At 43.8% G+C, this 12,502-nt stretch overlaps 1 protein-coding gene across 1 annotated transcript; it reads right to left on the bottom strand.

Moving 5' to 3' along the window:
- Positions 1–7,901: 7,901 nt before the first annotated feature.
- On the bottom strand, positions 7,902–12,179 carry LOC146380997 (protein phosphatase 1 regulatory subunit 3C-B-like). The gene is made up of 3 exons (XM_084936956.1): positions 11,999–12,179; positions 10,518–10,921; positions 7,902–10,306 (listed from the first exon to the last, which is right to left on the bottom strand). Exons 1-3 carry the CDS (start codon positions 12,010–12,012, stop codon positions 9,720–9,722), a joined length of 1,005 nt encoding a protein of 334 aa, XP_084793082.1. The 5' UTR covers positions 12,013–12,179; the 3' UTR covers positions 7,902–9,719.
- Between the last annotated feature and the right edge of the window lie 323 nt (positions 12,180–12,502).

The following is a 12,502-nucleotide window of genomic DNA, read 5'->3' as shown; positions in this document are numbered from 1 at the left end:
TTTCCTGGGTTTTAACTATTTAATAATAAAAAAGGAAACATCACAAAAACCACTCAAGGTCATGAAAATTAATTCACATTTAGCAATTCAATGACGCATCCACCTTATTAATTGAAAAGCATCGGCATCGGCGACACTGGCCCGTATTTACTTCCTATCACATTGACACCAAAACCACTACAGATTAACTTGTGGCAGTTATAGAAATCACCAGTGCTGTTGCTCATGATGATTTCAAAATGTTTCCCATAACAAAGAAAAGTCTTGAACAAATATATTACACATAAAAATTTCACCAGTGTTGTAACATGTAAGCATAGTCTGCCTGTGTCTGTTCTCTGGAAATGAACATTTCCAGCCAATATAGGTAATACATCAACATGGCTGAAGAGCGTTTGTAGTTACATACAGTGTGTATAAGTGTGGCTAATATAACAAACAGCCACTGATGGAGTCGAGCTTGTGAGAGCGAGTGGATTTAAGAAAGTGAGTGACTCAGGTCAATTAGTTTGTCATGTGTTTGAATGAATGTTGAGATGAGTTAAAATTTGTGTTTTAAAGAAAAGTTAATATTCATAATTTAATTTCCAAAACTTGCATATGATCTTCAATTTGTAGCGATCTGCTGACTATCACATGGAGCAGTCTCAGACAGAGGCCCGTCCACTGCTGCCACCTGTGTTAACGTCTTCAAGGATGGGCAGGATGAATGAACTACCTGCTCAGCACTCCAGAACAGTTTCACCTTTTGCTGGATGTCTGGTTGGTTTCATCTCTTGCATTGTTAGAGATGGGCCGTGGGATTGGAGGTGCTTTTGGCAGGGAATTTGGGCCAAATAAATGGGAATGTCTCGCAGTAATTTTGGAGACTCTTTTGAAAGAGGAAGGGGTTAGTATTTATAGGGTGACATATGTAGTGTTTCCAAACTGTTAAAATGTGTATTGTTTGCTGATGACAGCACTCTGTGTTGCTCAGGTAAAAACCTAGAACAGCTTCTGACTACAGCGGAAAAGGAGTTAAATATATTAAAAAACTGGTTTGATGTAAATAAGTTATCATTAAATATAAAGAAAACAAAATTGATTATTTTTGGCACTAGACAAATGAAAAATGTATCTAAAATCAGGGTGAATGGAATTGAAATTGAAAGAGTGTACGAAAATAACTTTCTTGGAGTGATAATTGCTGATAAGCTGAGCTGGAGGTCTCATATAAACCATGTGAAAACAAAAATGTCAAAAACCATTGCTATTCTCTATAAAACAAAGCATGTCCTGAACAAAAATCATTATACACACTTTATTGTTCTCTGTTGCTTCCATATATGACTTACTGTCTGGAGATATGGGCTAATGCATATAAAACAAACACTCTTCCTATTTTCAAGTTACAAAAAAGAGCTATAAGAATTATAAATCAATCAAACTATACAGAACCAACTAACATTTTGTTTATTAATCTGAATACCCTGAAATTTTACGATTTAGTTGAATATAAAATGGCACAGATGATGTATAAAGCACAAAATAACTTTCTTTGATGCAGGACTCAGAAGCTGTTTGAAGTCAGAGAGAGTCAATATGACTTAAGGGGAACAGATTTCTTTAAAAAGAACAAGATAAGGACAAATATAAAGCAGAGATGTGTTTCTGTTAGAGAAGTTAACCTGTGGAATAGTTCTGACAGTGATTTAAAAAGGTGGAGTTCATTCTCCTGGTTTAAAAACATGTTTAAAAATATTAGAAAAATATATAAATCAAGGATGAAAAGAGCAAAAATAATAATACTGAAACTCTTGACTGTTTTGCTTTGATGTAGTTCCTTATCTAAGGTGGAAAGTTTTTTGTTTGTTTGTTTGTTTTTGCTTTGTTTATTCTTTGCTTCGAGCCCTGTGTACAGGAGCTGCATGCAAAAAGATCTTGTGTTAAAAGGGTTGGCGTAATAAGCAAATGCTTCAGCCAGTACCTTTTGATTAGCCTTGTCTCGTGCTGTCTTGCTTTGTGGTAGATCTTTGTTCTGTCTTCACTGAGCTATTTGAATGCTAATCAATAAAATCAAATCAATAAAAGATACAATAAGGCCTTCGCACTTTTAGTGCTCGGGCCCTAACAAGTGCTCAGACTGCGCAGACGAACATGCCTGCGACTCACAAAGTGTTACACCAATTATTACGCCAAATTGCGATGTTCACTCGCAGAATCAGCCTACGGCATCAAACGGTGCATCAAACTGTACAAACTTCTGACAAAGTTGTATTTTTACTCAGTTGTATATAGAATTTGCATTCTATTTTTATCCTATTATATAATTTATTCTATTTTATTCTACTGTATATAGTATTTTATTTCATTCTATTCTATTCTGTGCAGTTGTGTACAGTATAGTATTTGTATTGTATTCTAATTTTTGCTATATAACTTTTGCACAGTCCACTTCCTGCTGTGACAAAACCACTTTCCCACGTGTGGGACTAATAAAGGTGATCTCATCTTATTAAGCTGCGGGTCAACAGAAAGCTTCACCCCATGCTTACCCTACCTTTCCGCTCATCAAACAGCAGGTGCGGTGAACAGGTGAGTGCCATTATTTATCATCTAATACACAACCAGGAGTCACGCCCCACAACCGTGCACCAATACAGCGTGTGGACTAAACCAGCCCTCTAACCCAAAAAAGGAAAAGCTCACATTTGGCTCCCACACTGAGCATCTGTGTCCACAGCTGGACTGGCCATCGGCCCACCGGGAAAATGATTTTCCGTTTTTATGTGTTGATGGGTTTTTGTTTGTTTGTTTGTAATGGTATTAAAAATGAAAAGTGATGGATTGGCCAATTGGTCATGATCGACTCTGGGCTGGACCAATTACAGCCAAGGAGGTCGGTTGCGCCCTCCCTCTGAAAACAATCTTATCACAGACAAACATTAGAGTGGTTCAGGTCATACCTGTCTGACAGGACCTTCTCTGTGAGCGTTGGCGATTTTATCTCTTCCTCAGCTCCCCTTACTTGTGGTGTTCCCCAGGCATCTATACTGGGGCCAATATTGTTCTCCATTTATATGCTTCCTCTAGGTCTAATTTTTAGAAAATATAACATTTGTTTTCATTCATATGCCGATGATACTCAGATCTGTCTTCAACTGAAGGGAAACAGTCCTGCCTCACTAGATCCTTTACTTCAGTGTCTTGGTGAAGTTAAATCCTGGATGGCCTCTAACTTCCTTAACTTCAATGAGAACAAAACCGAAGTGCTAATTTTTGGACCAAGCGGCAATCCCAGCACCTCTAATGTTAACCTGCACAGTCTTGAGCCTTTTGTCAAATCGCATGCCAAAAATCTGGGGTTATATTTGACAGCAAGTTCACCTTTGAAAAACAGATTAGCTCAGTCGTACAGCGGTCCTTCTTCAAACTGAGGCTTTTATCTAAGGTGAGATCATTTTTATCTTTTAAAAACTTTGAACGGGCGATTCATGCTTTCATTATATCCCAGCTGGACTATTGTAACTCCTGCCTGGCAAGGCTGCAGTTGGTCCAGAATGATGCAGCTCGTCTTCTGACACGTACTAAAAGATGTGAACACATTTCCCCGGTGCTCGCCTCTCTTCATTGGCTCCCTGTCCGCTTCAGAATTAACTTTAAAATGTTATTGTTGACTTACAAAGCCCTGAATGGACAGGCTCCCGGGTATTTCTCTGACCTCTTGCAGACTTATACCCCCTTTAGATCTCTTAGATCAAGTGATCTTTTGCTTTTAGCCGTACCAAGGTCGAGGCTGGTTCACAGAGGCGATCGAGCATTTGCAGTCGTAGCGCCTAAGCTGTGGAATAATTTACCCCTACACATCAGACAGGCTCCTGCTGTCAATCTTTTTAAATCTTATCTTAAAACGGTTTATTAGGTATGTTGTATTCTTGTACAGCACTTTGGTCAACGCTCCTGTTGTAATTAAATGTGCTATATAAATAATTAAAATTAAATTAAAACAGAAGAAAATGGTACTGAGGTGAAAAAGGAAGTGATTTGTCCCGGACTTCAGCTGGAATGGAAAAAAGACACAAAGCTGGATTTATTCTGTCTTTGCTGCACAGCTGCTTCTTCTCTCATTCTCTCCCCTCCCTCTCCTGTTGCTACTTCAATCATGAAACTGATCAATGATCAGCTGATCGGCTTTTCTCTAGTGTTTGTTTATCGCTCACTTTGTGCCAGAAAGAGGAAACCAGCGGATGTCGCGCTAAACAACAGCAGCACGTTTAAGCTTGATCAGCTGTTAGAATTTATTTAATATTACTTTCTAGTATCAGCTGATGTTTGCTGGAGCCACAGCTGTAAAGCTGCTGGTCATGATGTCGGTTTGGATATGTGGTGAGAGGGAAACATGAAGATGAAACCAGGAGACGTCCTTACTGAACCATCAGAGCTGAACAGGTGATGGAGAAACATTTTAATGTGGGACAAACAAACAAACAAATACATGAAATAAAACAGCATGTTCTAATCGCTCTAATAGGATATTATGGTCGACAGTATCGAACGCTGCACTGAGGTCTAGCAGGACAAGCACAGAGATGAGTCCACTGTCAGAGGCCATAAGAAGATCATTTGTAACCTTCACTAAAGCTGTTTCTGTGCTGTGATGAGCTCTGAAACCTGACTGAAACTCTTCAATAAACCATTCCTCTGCAGATGATCTGTTAGCTGTTTGACAACTACTCTTTCAAGGATGTTTGATATAAAGGAAGGTTGGAGATTGGCCTATAATTAGCTAAGACTGCTGGGTCTAGAGATGCTTTTTGAGTAAAGGTTTAACTACAGCCAGCTTGAAGGCCTGTGGTACATAGCTGATTATTAGAGATTTACATCGTATGAGATGTATCTATACAACGGACTATGTGATCAGTGAATACATCAGGCAGGAGAAACCTGAGAAAGAGGAGCAAGGAGAACCATGGTGGAGGACAGGCCCCTGCACGGTGTGTGACCCCCACAGATAGAGAACATGGCTGGACTGAATGACAGCACAGAGGCAGGCTCAGCTGTTTCTATTAAAGCGTCACTGAGCAAGTTTGATTGTTTAGCTTTAAAAAGAACAAAAACTTTCAGCAGACCTGCAGTTTGCTGCCTCATCATCTCCTCTTCCTCCTGTCTGATAGGTTTCAGAGTTCCTCCTCTTCGTGTTTCACTTCCTGATGAGCTCTTTGTTTCTCTTCACTGATCATCACAAAATCAATCAAACAATTAATTGAATCTGATTCTGTCCGTGTAAGAAAGATACACATGATTTGGTGTCATGCAGACATTTCAGTAACAATTTATAATCAATCATTCAGTTCACAGTGAATAAAAAGAAAACTAGAGTCTGAAGTTTCTGAGGTTCGGGCTTCACAGACACACTGAGGAGGAAGAGATGTATTTATGATTGAACCAGTTTCTTAGGTCTGCTGAAGGATCACTGCTTTGATTCGCACTCTGGGATAATCTGACATTTGACAGATAAATCATTTTAAAAACCATCAACTTGCTTCTGATGCCTCGAGGCTGGACTCCTGTAACACATCGCACGCTCATCTCTCTTACAATGAGTCTAAAAAGCTGCAGACTGGTACCAAAAAAGAGAGGTCACATGACTGCTGCGACGCGTCGACTCCCGGTGACTACAGAACAAAGCGCGTCTGCTGCGTCCACACATTCCTGACCATCCTGCAGTTAAAGGTCATCTGAAATGGCGCCGTGCCTTCCCCGTGTCTGCACCTCTGGAACGACCGCCCAGCCGGTCTCAGACCAGCTGCAGCTGTACGCTCTTTAAATCCAAGTTCAAATCTTTCTGTGGAGCCTTTGAAACAGCTGATGGTTGGAGGCAGGTCGTGGTCGTGACCTCTGCGACCTTCAGGGTTAAACAAGCCATGAAAAGAGCTCTGAGTGCTCAGCAACAGGAAGTGATGTCAGAGTATCAGCTGGATCATGGAAGCAATACAGAGACGATCAGATTGTTTTATTGATCAATTTGTCTTTTTTTTAACTTTGTTTTGGTTCGTCAGATTTTGTTTTCAGGGATCATTAAAATGTGAATTTGAAATATTGATGTAAATGTTGAATGACTCTGATGATGTCAGCGTTCCTGGTATGGGCCTCAGAGACGTGCAGACGTTCGCCTCTATCAGAGCTTCTTCTCTGCCTGCAGAGAGCGCTCAGTGAGAAACATGGAGCCTGGTCTAAAAGGCTCCAACTTCCTGATAAGAAACAGCTGCTCCATTTGGGCAGGAAGTAAATAAATTTTACTAAGTAAAAATTTTTATTTCTATTCTATTCTGTACAGTTGTGTACTGTATTTATTCTTATTGTATCCTAATTTTTGCCTCATAACTTTTGCACTGTCCACTTCCTGCTGTGACAAAACAAATTTCCCACGTGTGGGACTAATAAAGGTTATCTTATCTTATCTTATCTTAAATCAGGAGATAAATGGAAAATAAACAAGGAAGTAAAGCAGGAGCAGTGAAAATATTTTATTAAATATTTCATTAAATGTTTCAAACTCTTTCAGGAGGAGAACCGCGGACAGGTGACCTGCACTAACATTACATGCTGAAAGTAATCAGAGTACATCAAAAATGCTCAGCAACTGATCACTTTCTTATCAATCATGTTTGTTAGCCTCAGCGTGCTAACAGTTAGACTCCTCACATCCCCGCGCTGACCCCTTATTGGTCAGATCAGAAACAGACTCCTCCCACTTCTCCATGGTTTCCTGACTTTACTTCATGTGCTGAAGACGTCTATGCAATGCTGCCAACTTATTGGGTATTATTGATCCAAGGATCAAATTATCAGTAAATCGGCTTCAGGTCAGGAGCCAATCAGACGCCTGAATTCAAGTCATTATGATGATGATCCTCTTATATAAATGGGATAATCTGAAGTTTACTGTCAAGTTCAAACTGCACGTCAGGGATCAGCATGGCTGAAGTCTGCCCGGCAACAGATGAGTGCCGTCAGCACTGACATTAGCCAATCGCAGTGTTCTACAAATGAAAAAGCAGTTCAATCAGTTTTCACTTAAAACTCAAAAAGATACATCGATTTAGTTCCTGATGAAATAAACATCGATGATTTTACAGGTCAATGAATCCACAGCAGCAGGATGAGGACGCTTTGTTTTAAACCTCACAAAGCTTTTCAAAATAAAGAGCTGAAAGAAGGCTTTAAATAAAGTTTAATCTTGGGGTCAGACAGCAGCTCCACTTCTTTAATATTTAAACCTCATTAAAGTGATGAGCAGTGTGGGGTCATGTGACTCCAAAACATCCTGTGGACACAAGCTGCTCTCAGGAGGAAGAGGTGGTGGTACAGCTACAGCCAACCCAGGGACGCACAGAAACAGCTTCACGGCCTCTGAGGTCATGTGACAGCAGCGATGTAATCCACATCGCATCTGACAGCACCAGATTTAACTTCCCGTCAGCGCGCACGCTCACAAGCTTATATAAGCATAAATCTCCCTCAGTGGAAACTATCCACACACACTCTGGATCAATAACTTATACAGACCGTCCATCTCACTTCCTGTTAATTGAACAGATTCTGCTCGATCACGTGGCCGCTCTGACTCGCTGACCGCCCTCTCCCCTCGGTTCAGTCAGCTGGACTCTAATCGGACAAAACCAGGAATGTTAATCACGCTTACAGCCATCAGCTCACATCTCATCACGCCAGCCTCCTCCTCCTCCTGTCCCAGAGAGCATGTTCGAGTTTACTGAACCTAACTGAAACCCTCAGAGTTGGTTGAACAGCAAGGACACTTTCAGGTGAAAACATCCCAATTTAAAACAATTATTCATTATTTATCTTTCATCTCTTCATATGATGTCAGTTTTTCAGAATAAAGTAAGCGAGAATCAAACTTTACAAATGTTAGACTTTTATTATGAAATGATACACAAAAATAGGAACAGACAAACACTCCCTGCTTACATCACTTCCTGGTACAGACATCATCATTACATTTCACATTACGTTACAGCCTTGCTACAGTGCTAGCAGCTAGTTAGCTCACGAGCTAACCAAGTTAAATACAATAAGTCAGAGCTGAGGGCGGGGTTCTGTGGTTAGGGACAATCAGAACTGTGCCCCCACCCCCCGATACAGTCGCTCATACAAAAACTCCAAGCCTCAGGGCTGACAGCACCTGAACGCAGCACAAGCCCTTCAGGAAACACTTCAAGGCCCATCAGCATCGACATCATCATCGTTCACTTTAAACACATTTCCCTCTTACTTCTTGTCACATGGTCCCCACACGCACACACACACGCACAGGTAAGAGCACTGGAGTGTTCAGTAAAGGTTTCAGGAGCAAAGAGGAAGTGAAAGGTCACGTGACTCCGCCCATAGCAGAGGGTCAGAGTAAAACAACTAAACGTGACAAGGCTTTCCTGACCTTTGACCGTTTAAAGCTACATCAGTGAGGGGAAAACATGGCTGAAATCTGCCCGGTAACAGATGAGCCATAGTTTTGACATTGACCAGTCGGACAAGTTTGCGTCATCAAGCTAACCTTTGAATCTGGTCATGTATGAGGTCATGTGACTTTAGCTCAAGGACTAGCCTATGAAGCTAACATTTTCAGGAACTCAGGATCCCCACAGGGAGACGTGAAGGCACAGCTCTGACTGAAGCTGGTCCAGTCCCTGAAGGGTCCAAGTCACAGGTCAAAGGTCAGATATTACAAGATCTCAGCATTAAAACAAGTTCAGACTCGAGAACGGTTAGTCTAAGCTCACTGACATAACTATAGCGAGTCCGAGTCGACACAGTAGCGAACAACTGCAACAAAAAAAATCTCCGATAAGAGAGCGACAAACCAGTGTGAACAGAGACGGACCACAGGGTGTGCCAGCTAAACCAGCAGCAGCTCAGGTGGCCACAGCTCCGCCTCCATAAACCCTGCCATCATCATAATAACTAGCAGTGAGTCACGTGCGTGCCGTCTAAAGTAACGGCTAAAACACTTCCTGAATCTGACCTGTTACGGCACAGCACTGATCGTCACGGTCATGCCGAGTTCATGAACCAAGGAAACTCAAAGCTGTGTCCTGACGACAGAAGCGATTCAGTTCATATAAAACAACCCAAAAAAGGTGAGCCCCTCAGGAACCCTTACATTAACCATGCTGGTGTTTCAGAGTCCTCCAGAGAAGGATGCTCATGAAGACGTGAAGGTCATCCAAGTCCTGTGAAACCCAAAAGAAGAAGAAGAACATGTAGACCAGAGGAAAAAACGTTTGTAAGGCGCTGATTACGGATCTTTGGGAGCTTCTGAGAAAGCACTGAATCTTAAGCCTGTCAGCTCATCTCGCGGTTCAAAGTCTCGTTTGGATGCTGGTTTAAAGCCCGTTGGAACTCCTGGTTCCTCCTGACTGCTTCTCTGTGCTGCGTATGAAGGAGCCCCGGGTGGTATCCGGCTAGGCGCCGGGATCGTGGGAACCAGGGTGTAAGTTACAGGTTCAGATTTTGGGTGCATGGGGTAAAAGAGTATGAGACAGATCCAGAGGTAAACATCTGTCTGAGAACTCCTGTGAGGTAAAGTGAGGAAGTGCGCAGTGAATCCTACAAACATCTGGATCACAGCTGGAGGATAAAGTGTTTCTTTAGTGCTGGAGTGGATCTTGCACATCATAAAAGCCAGTGAGTGTGACCTAAAAATGTGTCTTGTGGCAGTCTCACCAGTAGGGGGTGGTCTCTATGTGGCCCCAGCTCTGCCATTCAGGAAAGATTCCCGCTGATGTCCGAGGGCTTCCAAACGGATCAAAGTCCGAATGGATCTCATCTCTCTTGTCTCCGCTGCGGTCCCTCTGGAACGGTACTCCAGCTGGACTCTCAACGGCCGTGCTCCGACTGTTTCGATCGGCCGTTGCCAGCCGGTAGTTGTTCCCAAGGTTGTTGTCCCAGAACGTCTGGTCCTGAGTCTGGTACCGGATACAGAACTCCACTTTTCCAGAGGGCTTGAGGAGCTCCGGGAGTGCGATGGAGAATGAGAAGGAGTCGGTGTCGGGGCAACCGTAGACGTTGTTCAGGTACTGACAGCGAACGTCCTGGAAGGAGCACCAAGAGTCAAAGGTGATCCGCACCCAGACAGACTTCTCAAAGCAGATGTTTCGGACCTGGACAGTACCCGAGAGCAGGTGTTCCTGGACTGAACAGGTCTCCAGGCACACCTGCTGGGCTTTGAGACGACTCCTCAGGTCTAGGTAGTCTGCGGCTGGCTGGGTGAAGGCCAGAACCAGGCAAGAACCACAATCTGCTGGATCTGGAAGGAGGAGATGAAGAAAGGTGTCAATAAAGAACATGAAGCTCAGCTGAAATGTTCTGACTTCCCAACTTCTTCAGGGATGCAAAAAGAAGAGCGAAAAACAGGCTGTGAGTAAGCAACCAGGCACACAGAAGCTTCCAGAACAAATGTATTGATTAATAGATTACTGATTTGTTTGTTGTTAAGTATCAGTGACCTCCTCCGTCACCTTTGATGTCTGCCAGGTGCAGTCCGGAGGCAGCACCCTCGATCTCGGTCAGCAGCTCGCTGAGCGCCTCATCTTCGCACTCGTTGTAGACGTGGACAGTGGCGAGTGCCAAACCCCGCGAGTCCGCAAACACCACGGTCTTCCTCTTCTTCCTCCTTAACATCCCCGGGCTGCCGCTGCTGCTCTCTGCGCCCGCTGATGGTGCCGTCGCCATCGCGGAGGTAAGGCAGGGTCGCAGCGGCCGGCAATGCGGCAGCAGAGCGACTGAGGATGAGGAGCGCTTGTTGCAGTTCCCGAGTAAGGAGCGCAGAGGAGGTGAGCTGGCCAGGCAGATCCTTACGGCCACGTCGATGGGCATGATGGGAGATGGGCCCCCGGGGCGAGGGTTCAGGACATGGAGGACCCTGAGGAAGACAGAGGGGGTCAGTATTCAGAGTGCAGAAGAAGAAATCTCCATTAATTTGAATAAAGTCACTGAAGATACCGACTCTCTGCAACACCAAACACCTGAACTACGTACGGCCTCTCAGACGAAGTTCAGAGCGCTCGAGATGACGGCCGTGATCAATCGTGATGAAAAAGTGACCAATCAAATAATTCTTTCCTCGTTAATGAATTAAATGGTCAACATTCTGTGACCTTAATACATTAAAACTGCCTAAAAAGCAGGTATGTCAGGTGTGCTCATACAGGACCAGCACTCATTTCTGAGTCCTGGACTGACCTTTAGACCCGACTGTGGGTTTTCAGAGATTCTCTTTCCTGCCTGTCGTTTCTTTTGTTCAAAAACTTGGCTGTGTGGAGACGGCGAAGAGCGCAGGAGGCCCAGGTGTCTTTAGAGGTGATTTTACACAGAAAAAACACAAACTGGACGATATCATAGAGCTGCAGGTCCAAGTTCAGATTAAAGAGCTCGAGACTTAATACAGCGTCTAAAAATCAGTCGGCATGCAGGAAGTGAGAAAAACTCCAGCGTGTGTCTCTGGGCCAGGTTTCAATACAGTCAGTGTGATTGGCTGGAACCAATAACCACCAAATGATTGATTATTGGGCATCTTTACTTAGTTACCTTTAGCTAACAGGCATGTCGGACACACAAACATGAGGAGGGCGACTAACACAAGTCAGGTACGTTTGCATGTTTCTGATATCACATGAAGCAGAAAGAAACACACCTGAAGCGGTGCTGACAGAGTAATCTGATTACTGAGCGCATGGTCAGCAGTCAAAGCCAGATTATTGATGACTTGATGGGTAATCTGCAGCTCTGTGGTGAATATTTCAACACTTCTCCGATTTTAACGCTGAAGTTCAGAGTTTTCAGACTGACCGGCGGTTCTTCTGATCGATGTTTGAAACCAATAACTGACAGAACCATCGCTTATTGATCAGAGCCAGGCTGACCTGGAGCTCGAGTTCACAGACCGATGATGAAGAGGAGGATGAAGGCTGTGGCGCAGTTTAATATTTGAGCAGCTCACCTGGTGCAGTTCATGGAAACCTGTCGCCCGGTTCGGCCCGTCCCGGACAGCCGCGGGGCTTCCCTCCGTGTCCACGGTTTTTTGTTTGTTTGTTTGGTTTTTTTTACTTTTTTTTCTTCGTTTATTTTTCCGCCATTTTAAAGTCCGACCGCTGCCTGTCCGCGCGCACCGACACGCCCCCTGACGATCCGAGAACGGGGAGAGAGAGAAGCCAATCAGCGCTCGGCACCGTCAGCTGGTCACACTGACAGCCAATCAGAGAAACGCCAAATAGAGCGAGCGAGAAAGTGAAGGAGAGAGCGCGTTTATCGGGACGGAGAAGGTGGGCGGGGCCTGATGCACACTGAGCTTTGACTGACAGATGAGTTAAGAGGAAGAAATGCAGGTGTTAGTGAGTGAGAGACACCGCTGATAACTGCCAATCACGCTTCTGTACGTCATCCACCCGCCCCTCTTAAACTGACACATGTACCTGAAACAGAATTTGCTGTTTTTAAAGTTACC

Source organism: Perissodus microlepis, chromosome 8 (assembly GCF_051167445.1).
Source record: "Perissodus microlepis isolate ML-2025 ecotype Zambia chromosome 8, ASM5116744v1, whole genome shotgun sequence".
NCBI classification, from domain to species: Eukaryota; Metazoa; Chordata; class Actinopteri; order Cichliformes; family Cichlidae; genus Perissodus; species Perissodus microlepis.
Note: the sequence above shows the minus strand (reverse complement) of the source record. Positions and strands in the feature narration are given on the sequence as shown.

Excerpts from the sequence above, each read along its gene's own strand:
- LOC146380997 (XM_084936956.1), bottom strand. Across the intron at positions 10,307-10,517 it reads GCACCTGGCAGACATCAAAG|ATCCAGCAGATTGTGGTTCT; the intron begins GTGACGGAGGAG and ends TCCTCCTTCCAG.